General features: G+C 37.7%; 1 protein-coding gene across 7 annotated transcripts in view; it reads right to left on the bottom strand.

Annotated features, from left to right (window-relative positions):
• Nucleotides 1-333: 333 nt before the first annotated feature.
• Nucleotides 334-14928, bottom strand: part of GRIK1 (glutamate ionotropic receptor kainate type subunit 1) — a 425622-nt gene continuing 411027 nt past the window's right edge. For 4 of the 7 annotated variants that reach the window (XM_082391896.1, XM_082391889.1, XM_082391892.1 and 1 more), the window contains one exon: nt 334-5195. In XM_082391896.1, coding sequence (XP_082248022.1) covers nt 5040-5195 — 156 coding nt within the window. In that variant the 3' untranslated portion in view covers nt 334-5039. Of the gene's footprint in view, nt 5196-5601; nt 5689-14928 lie in introns of all 7 variants that reach the window. The other 3 variants (XM_082391894.1, XM_082391895.1, XM_082391890.1) reach the window with 2 other exon arrangements.

Genomic DNA, 14928 nt, shown 5'->3' with positions numbered 1-14928 from the left:
GTCAAGCTTTGCATTAAAACAAAAAGATAGGGCTTCCCTGGTGGCGCAGTGGTTGAGAATCTGCCTGCCAGTGCGGGGGACACGGGTTCGAGCCCTGGTCTGGGAAGATCCCACATGCCGCGGAGCAACTAGGCCCGTGAGCCACAGTTACTGAGCCTGCGCGTCTGGAGCCTGTGCTCTGCAACAAGAGAGGCCGCGATAGTGAGAGGCCCGCGCACCGCGATGAAGAGTGGCCCCCACTTGCCGCAATTAGAGAAAGCCCTCGCACAGAAACGAAGACCCAACACAGCCATAAATAAATAAAAAAAAAAAAAAAAAAAAAAAAACAAAACAAAAAGATAAGATTGTATAGTGCCATGGTTATGAGCCTCTGGACTCTGAGAGATTGAAGTTAGAATCTTAGTTCTTTAAACAACCGGCAGTCTGACTTTGGGGAGCTACTTAACCTTTTTTCTTACAGTTTCCTTTTTTTGTGATGGGAGAGTATAACTTTGTAAGGCTGTTGAGAGGATGCTATGAGATCATGTACGCTTGGGACAAAGGCTGAATTTGGTCAATAGTACTTAGCCTCCAAGAAGTTATGAAAGAACCACTGTGGTTGCGCTGATGGAGCAGGGTTATGCTGCACTGTTTGCCACTTCATTGTTAAGTGACTTTGGGCAAGATATTTAACTTCTCTGAATTTCTGTTTTTAACTCGGTAAAAGATATTTCCTTCAGGGTTACTGTGACTATTACATGAGCAAATGTTGTGAAGTACATACAATGTACCTGATTTAGCTCATCCTTGTTAAATGATAGCTGCTATTACAATCATTAACGTCTGATGACATGACCTTGACATTTACTGAGAGCATAGCCCAGGTCAGACTAAAACAATGGGATCTACCTATCCATCTTTATCTATCTATCTATGTGTCTATCTATCATCTATCTATCTATCTATCATCTATCTATCTATCTATCTATCTATCTATCTATCTATCTATCTATCATCTATCTATCATCTATGTATCTATCATCTATCATCATCTATCTATATCTATATTGCCATATATCTATATGTGTAAAATTTTTCTCATAATATCCAAATGAAATGTCAAAGTCAATCTGACTCCTTCCAGGTCATCCTGGATTACTTTGATAGAGGGTAGTTGTCCCTTGCCTTCTGTTGGCTCCTTTGGATGAGGCTCCTTTTTAACATCAGTAGAGGTTTCAGCTTTGTTAGTGAAACTGTGTGGCTGTCAAGAAGAGGAAGCTTGAGACCAATGAGCAAAATGTCCTAGGACTTATTGTCCAAATTAAGATACTTGTGTGAAGGGCAGGGGGAGCCTAAATTACAGGACTTCACAATTTCAGGCTTAATGCAGAACCATTCAGGGCAAACTAGGATGTCTAGGCACTCTACTAATGAAGAAAAAGGGATAGGAAATGAGGGGTGGAAGGAAGGAAGAAGGATATGAATGTAAATAAACAAACAAACCAGACAATACATGTCCACGAATCCATTTTGGAGTCTCAGTTAACCTCCTAGGCTGTGTAAAAAAGGAGTAACTTCTTTAATTGGGTATCTTATGGACAAAGCTTAAAAGCAAGTCTCTCTGGTGAGCCTGTGACTTACTATAAGGACACTCACCTGCAAAGCCAGCCTGTTTCTGGATTTCTAAACATCAGCACGTCAAGATGGTCATTTCACTCCCAAGGCTTATGGGACTTTGAGTTACTACTTGTAAATGTAGTATATATGTCTCCACTCTGGAGGATTTACTGTTCTTATTTTGTCCTGCTTCTTTCTTCTACATGGTCATTATTTAAAAAAATATGACTGGAAAAAAGTTTCCCTCCATATACAGGACTAGACCTGAACAAACCTGAGAACTGAGCGTGCCTTTGAAGTCCCAGCCTCACCTTTTATCACCTCTTCCCCACCCCAATAGACACCTTCTCTAAGCACTCCATTACCTTAGGTGGAATGGCTTACTCGCCCTAACCCTGTGCAATTCTGACAGTGAGTGCCTGTCCTCTCCTTCATCAGTGAATGCCTGTCCTCTCCTTGCTGTAAGCTGGAGGATCCAACTAATAAATGACTCAAGCAAGTAGACTGTAATTTGAGCCAGTTTGTTACCTGATGCATTGGATCCTCTGATGTTGGAGAGACTCTGGTGGGCTCTACATTTTGGAACTGATAGACTTTATGTTTCTTTAAAAATCACACTGCATATATAGCTCTTAGGGATACCTTTCTCAGAATAGGCACTCTTAATTGTATTCCTCCTTTAAAACAACAATCACAGGAGCTTCTTAATTAAGAACCTATTTAGTCCTTTTAGGTCAGGCAAAGAGTTAAACTAAAGCAGTAACTGCTGAGATAGAAAAAAGAATGCTGATCAAATATAGTTTATCTTCACCTAGTTTTCTTTAACCTACTTCTTTCTTATTTCTGTCTCTCTCCAGCATCTTCTAGACTAAGAATGGAAAACTCTGAGCCCCATATATATCAGCAACCCCATGGGGTCAATGCAAGTAGTGAATAGTTTCTCTTCCATTTTCTCTACACTGAGGCAAGAAAGGCTCAGATTTGAAACTTGAAAGGAAAATAAATCTTAACTGTGAACATCGTATTTCAATCAACACTGACTTCCCTTTCTCTTCTTGAATATTTCACCTGAGCCATCTTTTCCTATTAACATCAAGAAATTGCTGAAGGAAGAAATGTTAGATCCAGTTTTTAATTAACTTTGCCATTGATTTCTACATAACTGTGTATGAGTCACTGTTCTTTAGAGGAAGGGATGAAAATCTCAAAGATTAATAGTTGATCTCAGGGATTTTTTCTGGACCAGGTTCCAGATATTCTGTAGTTTCTTCTTTTTCTCTCCTCTGAACTCATTAGCTTACTCTGTTCTTCACCCCACCACACACAGACACACACAGAAACATATGCCCATGTGTACACATCAAATGAGCTTTCAGAATAAAAATATTGGGGGGAAAGGAAGGTGATTATATATTACATTTAGTAGTTAATATAAAAAAGCCCTGTTCTACAATTTTGCCTAGTTCAGTATATTATGCCTTGAATAAAAATTCAGCTATCGATAAGTGAAGAGGAAAGTGGTTAATGGGCTTTAAAATACCTAGAAGCCAGACTGACACACACACTTTACATATTAGAAGTTGATATACTTTTTTCCCCACAAATTACTATAACTGTATGTGAAAGGATATAGCACTGTAATATTTCCTGAAATGAGAGAAAATATTGTACTCTTAAATTAGAAAATGTAAAATAGAATTCCTTTGGTATAATTTTTAATGAACTGAATAAACAGCATATTTGCCCTGTCATATTTTCATATCATTCTAGTTCATTTTCAGCTAGTTGGATTCATCATATTTCTATTTGTAATTTTTAAATATAAGCATCTTAATGCAGTTTTATGAGCTACATTGTCTCCTATTTGTTGTTAATAAAACTCGAATTGATCCTAAATCTGAGTGTTGATTACAATCACTGAAAAATATCTGTCCAGTATCTGTTACTGCTATTTTAAAGACCATTTTTTTTTTCCTTTTTATGTCTGGAACTATTTTTGTACTTAAACTCTAGAGGGACTAGATTAAAAGTTTCTTTTAGTTGTAAAATAATCCTACAGAAACTAATGGGATTTAAATATATGAAATATTGATCCAATGCCTGCTCCTTTCCCATTGTTTTTTCCCAATACCTCAGCTCCCCAGCTAAGCATTCCTTCCTCCACACCCATTCCTCCACACCCAAATCCTGGTGTTTTCCTTGAACCCCCTCTTCTTTCCCTCATGACCACTTTCTGAATCTCTGGCTGTGTGACTTGTGCCTCTAAGTTACCTCTGTCATGTAGCGGTCTCTCTGGTACTCTGCTGGCCTAGGCTACAATATCCTTCCTCTGAGTTACTGAGCAAGGGAACCTCTCACTTCTCCTCCTCTCAGTCTTCTTTCTATCAATTCTTTATTCTCAGCCAGAGTGGTTGTTAACTGCTTAACCCCATTGTACCTCCATGCATTTTAGCTACCAAACTCCTTTTTTCTCTGTCATTCTAGCCCTATTTCTCTCTTGTTGCAGTGCCTTAGAATACACTACTTCCTCAACTGGAATGCTTGCCTTCTCCATCTGATGTCTCTCTCTGCACTAGATTAACTCACCCTCCTTCAGATCTTAGCTGTACCTTCCTCCAGGAAGACTTCCTTGTCCCATCCCAGGTTCAATACTACTGCATGTTTCCGCAGCTTCTGACCTCCATTGAGGAAGTGCTTAATCCTGCTTTGGGTAATAGAATTTTTTTTTCATTTTATTATAATATATGCGAGGGCAGGGACCACATCCCTCTTCCTTACCGTGGGATCCCGAGAACCTAGAATGGTGCCTCAAATGTGGTGGACACTTTTATTTTTTTGAATGAATTTTCCCTCTTTAGCATCCTTTTATATTCACAGATGTTCCAAGTACCAGTTAAACTATTTATAAAATTAGATTTTAAAACACAAAGATGAATGGTTTCATTTTACTATAATCACTAGGTATTTGGTATAAACTAAAAGAATTTTTTTAACTCAGTCAGAAATGGTTCTGTCAGGCTGAAAAAGTAAGAGGATTCATCAAAATAGCAAAGTAGACAGCTGATGACACTTGGAAACCAAACATTGTGAATAAGAGCAAGTAATGGGGAACAAACCAACACTCAAACTTATTCTGGAAAAAAAACCCTGTTGTTTTATTATTATTTAGAAAGAACACACAGCAATTTATTGGGATGAAAGAGAAAAGGTGAAATAAGTGAACATACAAATTCATTTCAAAAGAATCCGTGCTGCTTCCCAAGTAATCTCGGTCTATGTGAGCTTTTGAAACTTTTGTATTTCTTATATCTGTATGCATAATCCGAGTTATGTATATAGATATATGGAAACACATAGCACAGTTGTCAGAAATCTTTTCTCCAAAAACCTGTAGCAAGCATGTGTTTTTCTTCCTGAAAGCTTCCTACAGGTGTTTTCCTGGCTCACGCCACACTCTCTTTTCTCTGAGTTCGTCTTTGATGACAAGTAAGGATACTTGTGAAGGAAGATTTCCCCTTAGTTCTCGACTTTTTCTTTAACTTTTTCTGATTTTTGAGTGAGATTCCCAGTTCTTCCATGATGGCATTGAAAGAGAGACACTAGAGAACATGAAATAATAGAGCATCAGTTTAATCATCTCCGTGGTTCGTTGATCTGTCTCTTGCCTAGGTTTTTATGATTATGAGATATTGGTCTAAGACAACTGTGCCACAGGTAAATCCCCAGCCGGTTCCCACACCTCCTCCTCCACCCACTGCCCCCCCCCCCACCTTTTCTACTTGTGGAAACTGATTCGACAAGTCAGCTGGGCAAACTTTGGGGTTTTATTCACAAATGAAGTAGCATAAAACTACCCAGGTAGGCTCTCAAAATAGACAACTTACCTTTGCGGAGACACCAAAATAGAGTTAAATTAAGTCATTTCCCCCAGTGAGATGATCCAAACATTGATAGGATTATCAAGGCATACGGACACTTCAGTAATGCTATAGAAAATGAACAAACCTTCTCTACACCAAGGCTTTGTTTTTTTCTCCCATGAAACCTTACTTTGTTCCTAAAATAAAATCTAATTCTTGATGACTTTCCTTTCTGATAAAAAAAAAGAAAAAAAAAACAATTTTAAATTGTATATTTTCTCCAAAAAAACAGAGAGATCTGGCAGCAGCAATGATGCAGCTGTGGTTGAAATGAAAATAATATGGTACTGAACTGCACAGCAAAGACGATGGCATAATACAAAACAAAAATGGAATTATGATTATAAAATGTGATGCATATGCAGATGGCATATATATGCATATATATCTATTACAATTACACTATGTCTGCTCACATGCACAATATATAAATGGTGTAATAAGACATAATTTGCTGTCATTTCTTCCAGCCAAGATAAGATCTTTGAGTGACAAATTTCTGCTTGTATAGGGATTTCTACACAGTAGTGTTGTTTTTGATGAGATTGCTCCTAAAACTTTCTCTAAAAACCCAAAGGCTTTGGTAAAGTTTATGGAAGTACAAGCATTATTCCTTTACCATTAACTCACAAAATAGACATAGTTGAAACCCAAACGATAACATGTCACCAGATGATTTCTTTAGGATGTGAGCGCCTGATAGGAAGAAATTAGTGCTCCATGTGTGCAGAGTAAGGACTGTCTTCTGTGGTCCTTGGGTATCAATGTGCAACATGCTTTTTTGAAAATTTACACTCCACTTTGTTCTATAAAAGAGCTGATGTATTTGATATAAGTAGTATTTTTAATTTATCTACTTGATTTGAAAACCAGACTTACAAATTTAGATTCTAGGTATAAATTATCTGCTTACCAGACATACACCTCTAAAAAAAGCCTAGCTGTTTGCATATGAGTTCTTGTCTCTTTTACATCTAAGTGTTTATAGGATTTGAATTTCATTTCCACTTTCCTATGGTATGAAAAAATGAAAATTCAGGTCACGCATGTTAATTTTCTTTCAAATGGTAAGTTGTGGCTTCAGTGAATTGAGAGGGTGTCAGGCCACACAAAGGAAAATTCAGAAATGGTTTCCATGAATTATACTTCAAAAAATGCTATGGCAATTATGTCACAAATGAAATATAATTTTTGTAACATTATGTGACGTGAAATTCGTGTTGCTGCTAAGATGGAATGGATGTTTTATAGTGTCACTGTGGTAGACAGTGTTGTATTGGGGTTTTGCAAAATTTGTTCAGAAATTTATCTGAATGGAAGAACGTTTTTTTGCACAGGACATTTCTGGTTTCAGAAAGTTCATTAAAGTGGAAGGAGGGGAGAGAGGGAAGGAAGGAGGGGAGAGAGGGAAGGAAGGAGTGTCAAGGATTTTACATACGCTGTTACACATAAAACTCACAACAGCCTTATAAAGAAAGAGTTATTATGTCCATTATATAGATGGGGAAATTTACTATCAGAGATTTAGGTAAATTGCCCAAGAAATATGGCTCATAAGATAAAGAGCTTGCATTTGAACTCAGCCTGTGTGACTCCCCAAACTTAATTGCTTTCACTTGAAATCTGCTACACCATCATTAATTCTTTTTATTAAATTATTATAAAGTGCTTTCTGTGGACTCTTTCCCCATAAAATATGTTAAGAAATTATAATCTTTTTGTTTTACTTGAACTCTCAAATGTTTGATTTTAGACTCTTCACTTTGTTTTGCACTGAAACAACAAAAATGGGTCTCTAGATGTGACTCATGTGGAAGACACAACCAGTTTCACAACACAACTTGAAATCCTTCCTTAACCTATTTTGGGTAAAGGGGCAGTCATAGATCTTATCTTGACCATATGTATCGGTTTTTTCTTTAAAAACAGAATCCTCCTCCAAATTTTTTATTGCCTTAAAATACAACAAACTTCTTCTTTTTTTTTTTTCTTTGATTACCCCTGGATATTTATTTCTTGCTGCCTGTGTGAGAGTGAATATAAATATAGTTTTATCAGTGGTCTGGTTTCTCTGTCTTTGGTCACAAACTGTGATTTCTTTTTGATTCTTACTTTGTCTCCAACTGTCAAAAAGAAAATGGCAAGATATTGGGGCTGACCTTTCTGCTTCCAAGTTTTTGCTGTAGTCACAAAGAAAGATGACCTTTAAGGCCCCTACCAGCCATGAACTTGAGTAAGCCACACACTCTCATATCCACAGGAAATGAAACTGTGAAGGTCATCTTTCAGCACAGAGTGGCATGGGAGGGGCTCATATTCATTAATCAATTTGCCTATTGTAATCTAAGAACTGAAAATACATATAACATATAAAGATTGAGCTTCTGAACTAGGATCAAAATTATAGTTGCTTTCCACAACTTTCACTTCTGGACTTGGTTTTCATGAACCCCTTCATGTTCATACAGCCACAGAAAAATTATATTTAAAGCATGAAGGTTTAAATTTCTAAACTCCTTCATTAGAAAGTATCAAGCATAATGATGTCCACCTAGCTGCTTTGCTCGAGAGGCAGGGAAACTAGGGGTAGGATACTGCAGCAGTATCCTCCAGTGCTTTGCAGACTCTAAAATCCCCTGGTAGCTTGGATCCTAGATCCTCCCATTTTTCTCTGGTGGATGGAATTCATATTTTTAGTGGATCTATGTATATAACCATGAATTATAGTTATGAGTTGGCTCCTGGTGTCAAAATGCTGGAGTTGAAGTTTCAGCTATGCTGCTTAGTAGCAGTGTTACACTGAACAAGGTGTTTATTTTCTCTTTGACTCAAGTTTTCTTATCTGTAAAATGGAAACAGTAGTAGAGTCCTTTTCATAGAGCTATTATGAGAATCATTAAGTTGACATACATAAAACACTTAGCATAATACCTGGCACATAATAAGTACCTCTTTCTTTAAAATAAAATGTTATACATCACTAGAAATATTTTAAGTCTACAACACTAACTGATCTATCTATCTATCTATCATCTATCTATCTATCTATCTATCTATCTATCTATCTATCTATCTATCTATCATCTATCTATCTATCTATCTATCATCATCTACTTTTTTTAGTGAAGCAGAAAAACAGTGACAATTTGATGCTTCTTTAATTTTAACCTTTACATGCCCTTCTCTGCACCAATTCCTTTGAACTTTTTATACCAGTGTTTTAGTTCAAGTAGGTTCTATTTAAGTAGGTTTTATACCAGTGTTTTAGTTCAAGTAGGTTCTATACAGTGTTTAGTTCAAGTAGGTTCTCCCTCTATACATACAAGTAGGTTCTATGTTTAGTTCAAGTAGGTTCTATACATTAAAGCATAGAATTTTCAGTGCCTATTATTATTTGTTTTACCCAGCCCATAACATGTTTTGGTGTTTATGTAATAATAGACTTTATGACAGCTTGTATCTTGCCCATGATAGGTGCTCATGTATAAGAAGGGAATGGAAACTAACTGCAGTTCCTTGCCATTTAAAAGTATTATCATCTTTGTGCATATGGGCCCATTTACAATGAATCCCCATGATGATAAGTTTGATAGGAAAATTCACTTATAAATGAATTTACAGTAGTAAACAATGTGACTGCCAGTTTTGCTGTTCCTGGCACTATGCAAAGATAAAGTGAGGTGTGTGTGTGTGTGTGTGTGTGTGTGTGTGTGACTTCTCTCATAGAAGAAAGGAAACGGAGAAATAGAAGTTAGTCTATTAGAGACTGTGGCTGAAACTTCAACTAGCACTGTAGCTCTCTTGCCTTTAAAAGGAGAAGGACCTGCTTCTTTATTCTGCAGAATGTCATCCCTCTTCTCCACTTCTTCAGTGCCTGTGGTGTGTCCCTCATGAGCCCCCCTTTCTTTCCTTTCTCCTGCCTTGCTTTACATCCCTCTTTGGCTTGTTTCTCTTTATAATTGCTGACTGCATGACATCTCCTTTGGATTAACCCCAAATATTTGATTTCTTGGTACTAGAGTGAACCTGAACATAAATTATTCTCCTCTCCTGGCACCTTTATCCTTTTATTGCAAATACTGCCCTGGAAGAGTTGGGAGGAGTTAATCAAGTTCTTCTTGTTTTGTACTTAAAATAAACTGCCTTAGGGAAAAAAAAAAGTCTAGGGTAGAGAATGATTTTTTTATGTTGTAGGAAAAGTTGTGTGCTAGAATTTGATTGTAGTTTACAATATTGAAAGAACCAAGGCTAAGCTTTCATACTGGTTGCAAACTTGGCATCAAGATGTGAGTATCAGATGGATTATTGTTGTATATTTAACATTTATGCATTCAGTGCTTTCATTCATTGGTACATTTAGGAGAACTACTTTGAATACGTAGTTTTAAGGGTTTTTCTGACAAATTATGTTTTAGAAGGTCTGATCTAGCCAAGAATATAATACAGATTTTACATTTTTTTATAGTTTTCTCCCTTTAATTTATTAGGCTCCTTATTCAAAGACATTTGAAGTGATCTGTGACATTGTCTAGTAAATTTTCACCTTATGCTTAGAAGAAAAGAAGGATATAGATAACATTAACATCATTTTATAGGTGTAAAAATCTTTCATTTTATGTATAGATCTGCTTTAACTTAAAGGCAGGCTGTGATTTGAAGTCTTTTGTAAATATAGAATATCAGTAAATATAGAGCGGATAGGTTGCTGAGAAATAATGAGGTTATTACTACTATTACTATTATTTCCTTGGTTTTGTCAAATTATTGCCGTAGCTGTGCTGAGACAATGTCTCAATGAATTTTTTTTTAACAAGAAGGACTAAGCATTCACATCCTTAATACTTTTAAACTCTGAGGTCTAATGTGGTGTAAACCTAGAATGTTCAACATGCTTTGGGCCTAGAGTCAGGAAGTTTTTTTAAGGAACACGACAGAAGAATCCTACTCGTATGTTTGCTACTTGAAGGCTTTGGACAGTCTGGTCACCTATGTGCACAAGTGTTTTACTTCTTCACAGGATAATTGATAATCTAAGAACAGAGACCAGACTTTAATCATCCCGCATTAATTACAGGAAGGAATAGGGAGGGGGAGTCTTGGAGTAATTATACAGGAACCATCTTTGTGTTCAGTTCTCGTGTTCCAGAACTCAGAATTTAGGTATCATTTACTCCGGTTTTACCAATTTTCTGGGTCTGTTTAGAATCCCTGGTCATCTTTCATGTAACCATCCTTAGGATTTTTAAAAAATGGATCTGTGAGGTTGAGAGTTAGTCACCATATTAGCTTTCAGAATAGTGGTTATGGTGAATTGTGCCCAGTAGCTAATGAGGAAGCTGATTCTCATCTCCTAAGTCTGTGCTAAAAATCTCAGGTGGAGGAAATTTCGACACTGAACAGAAATGTCAAAGTGTGCTTCCTGCCCTTATCCTCACCTGTGACCCAGCACCCATTCCTTTCACAAACCATTTCCCTGCTGATGCTTTAAACTGGCTCTTCATTGGTAACCACTCCCTACAGTCCTGTCTTCCCTTCCTTTGGCTATAGCGTGTAGACATCCCTAACTCACTTTTCCTAGCTCCTTTTAATGCCATGTTTTCACCGTCTTTATGTCCTTTCACCTCTTTTCTTCCCTATTTCATTTTTGTTCCCACACTTAAGGCTTGATGCTGACATTTTAGCTTTCTCAGATTCTAGATTTAAGCTTCTAATTCTTTGCATGTTTTCCTATCTGAGGTCTTTAAACCAAAAAATATATCTATGGGGGGCACAAGGTTACTTGATGGGGCCAGATACACAAGGATCATCTTTTTTGGGTTCATTTTTATTTAAAGATTTTATTTAGAAAACTTTTTCTTCCATTAAATTAAATGTAACCATAATGTTGAATGTTATTCCCCCTCTCTCTCTCTCTCTCTATATATATATACATGTATACACATTTTTAAAAGAATTCTTACATTTTTCACTTGGGGTGGTTGTCCAGCGCTATACCCCCAAGCTCTTAGGGTATAGGAAAATTTATTCTCTGCTAACATTAGTGATAATTTCATAGAAAACTTTGAAATATGAAGTTAACACTGAGGCAGAACAGTTTGATATTGATCTATGTACTTTTCCCAATTCTTCTGAATCTCAACTCTTTTTTCGACTTTTACAGTTGCAACAAGAGCTTTAATATGCATTGCCCTCAGAGTAGGATGACATAGAAAAAAAAAAAAGAGGTAAATTTGCAGCTTTGAGTTCTTAAATAAACTTGTATAGACCTATGGAAGCTATTGCCGCCTTTGAAGCAATTAATTACAACAGCCAGGTGTTTGAAAGAAGAAAAAAGATGGTGCTTTGAATTGTAAATTTGCCTTAGAGCCTTCAGGATCCAGCATATAGGACTGGGCATAGTGGTGAAGATAGGACTGTTCAGTGTCTGCTTTCAAGGAGAAATGTCCAACCACGTGATGACGCATTCTAGGTGCTGAGGAATACCTGAGAAGGGTCCCCTCACTTGCCACTTCTGAGGTTAAACTCCCAAGAGGTGGGACAAGGAAAATAGCCTGATAGGTGAGGGGACCTAAGAACACTGGGAAATTGTGCTCACTCTCTGTCCTAGACTCTCAGAAGAAGCAGTCACTTGAGTGGAGAACTGTCTTCTGTCTCCCATGGCCTCTGAATAGTCTCAAGAGCAGCTGCCCCAGAAAGGGCACAGAAGGGGTAGATGGGTATCCCATTCAAGCCTGATGACTGAAGAACAGACAGTTGTTTCTGCAGTGAGGATAAACTTCAGGTGGGCTCACATACCCAAGGGTAAGCAGCTCTCTTTGCCTAAAAGTGGCAGAAATGTTGGTCTGCATGCCAAACCAAAGTGCCCACAGTGTCTTCTCCCCTCTGGAGTCATTGCCAGAGGCCAGTGTAACTTTCTTCTCCGGCCCTCTAGCTTTTCTTTGGCTTCCTTACATCTCCTAAGCCTGCATCAGCCCCTCTTGCAAGCTAGGAGCCTGCATGCTTCCTCTGGATTTGGTCTCATATGAACGTGACTAGGCTCTGTTCTCATAGCCTGAGTTAGTACCATGGGGACTGGCGTTCCCTCACTTCACAGAGAAGAGGGTCTGGTCCTTCTGGCAACTCAGAGGCTGAGTTAGGGCCATAAAAATAAAATTCCAATAAATTCTTTGCATGCCTTGTTGTGCAGAGAATGGCCCTGCCTTTGAGGTAAATTGACTCTGATGTGGGTTTTCAGATCCCCATAGTACCCGTGGACATAGCACAGGGAGTCCTTGGGGTACCAGCTTATACCCACATGTAATGGATACACTTTTTTCTCAAGCTACAAACCCAGGTATACAAAAAACAAAAAACAAAAAAACTACGTGATGCCATTAAAAAAATAACAGAATTCACCGTAGCTTATCGGTCCCCATCTGCTAGTGGATCTTGTCAACTCAAGGTAACTCACTTTTGGTTTAAAACTAAGTTTTCATTTGGTTAATGGCCCAGTTAATACAGGCCTCTTCCCATCTCCCTTCTCCTTTTTTCTTTTCCAGAGGTGTCTGGGCTTAGGAGAGGTTGATAGAGGGTCTTGGCACTGGTGATAGTGGGAGCAGGTGGTCCATGGTTACCCTCTATCCTTTTGATTCCCCCTTGGGTGTGACATCCTGCCAGGCCACGGATGCTGCTCTCTATCTCTGCTGCATCCTCTGAGATGCTTGTGGTCTCACCATGGTCTCCATGTCAGGTCTACACATTGAATCGTTTCCCTTCCAGCCTCAAGTCTTCCAATCCACTGGTTCTCTCAGCCCTTCCACAAAGCTCTTTGTTGGGAAAGGCCATGAATTTTTAGATGCTTTCCCTGGAATGCTCTGAGGTTAAGCAGGACTCTATGAAGCTGTTCAAAGGATCACTGCCTGGACATTGATATTCTACCATTTAGGAGACAGTTGGATGTATGATATCTCTACCAGTCTTGCCATCTATTGGGTTACAAACTGTGAACACAACAAAGGCACTTTCTGTTCAGGATCTGCCCTGAAATTTTCTGAGGTTTCTATTTTCCTGTCCCTTGAAGTTAGGACTTGGCTCAGGGATGGTCATTAGGCCTTCTCAGGGATTCGGGTAGCATCTAAGCTTAATGATTTCCCTTTAATATTTTCTTTCTTTCCTAGTGGTCAAAAACGGTTCAGAGATTGGAAAAAGAGGTAGGAGAACATTATTATGTATATTTCCTCAACCTTGACCCTCTGGGTTTTAGCTTTTGCTAATTAGAGATAAACTTTTTGAATTAAAACAACTAACTTATTTAACAAAACACTTAGCTGTTGAGATTGAAAGCCATGGTTTTTAAGATTTTTGTCTGTGCTACAAGTTTGTAAAATCCACTTATAACTGAAAAGCTAGGAGTTTGAGTCATCTCTAGCTTGGAAGCAATGCATATAAAAACCTTGATGCTTGATGGTGGAGGAAGGTAGGGGTAAAATCAATGGAAAATAAAAGCACATCATCCTTTTCCTTTGTTTCCCTTTGTCTCTCTTTAGCAGAATTATTTAAGTCCCACTTACAGAATAGAGACTTTCCAGAGCACTCCAGCCCCATTGATCTCCCTCTTTGTGGAATTGTGATTGAGTAATTGGTTTCATAGCTTCGAATAGCTCCCTAAATTTATCCCCCCCCTTTTTTTATACCTAGTCTATAGGCTCACCAAAGTCAAAAATTATTCTACTTCGGAAATCTTCCCTGTGTTTGTAATGATTTGCTTATGATTTATTGGATGGGAACCCTCTCAGTCTTTGATGCCACGATAGCTGTTTTTCTCTATATCCAGAGCCAGGCATTCTATCCTAAGTATTGTCAGGGCAAAGTAATTCTGTTTATTACCATAAGAATTTAATGTGTTCAACATAAGCACACAATCGTAATAAATATATATATATATATAATATATATATATACAAATATGTTAATGTATATACATATATACTTGTGTGTGTGTGTATATATATATATATAAATACACATAAATTCTCCAAGTTTTTTTTTCACTGCTTCTACATTTTAATTCCTTCCCACTTTCTACTAGAATTAAAAAATACTGTGGTTGAAAGAGAATTTTAACTGCAACACCCTCTTTCCACAGATGACAGAACTGAGGATGAGGGAAGTACAACGACTTGCCTAAAGACACATAGCCATTCGACAGCAGTACAGAGACTTGGATTCTTGGCTTGTGATTCCCAAGTCACCTTTCCATTGGGCCACAAACATCTTTCAGAGTTTGGTTTACATGGTGGTGCCAACTTGTACATTTGAAAAGTTATTTCTAAATGGATGTTAATTGCTTTCTGGCCTCTCTGTTAATTAATGAATGTTTGGGTTTCCAGGCAAAGAAAAGCCTCTTTGCACAATTACAGAAATAACCTGATTA

The sequence above is a fragment of the Balaenoptera borealis genome (assembly GCF_965194805.1).
Source record: "Balaenoptera borealis genome assembly, chromosome: 5".
In the NCBI taxonomy this organism is placed as follows: domain Eukaryota; kingdom Metazoa; phylum Chordata; class Mammalia; order Artiodactyla; family Balaenopteridae; genus Balaenoptera; species Balaenoptera borealis.
The sequence above is the reverse complement of the archived record's forward strand: the minus strand, read 5'-3'. Positions and strand labels throughout refer to the sequence as shown.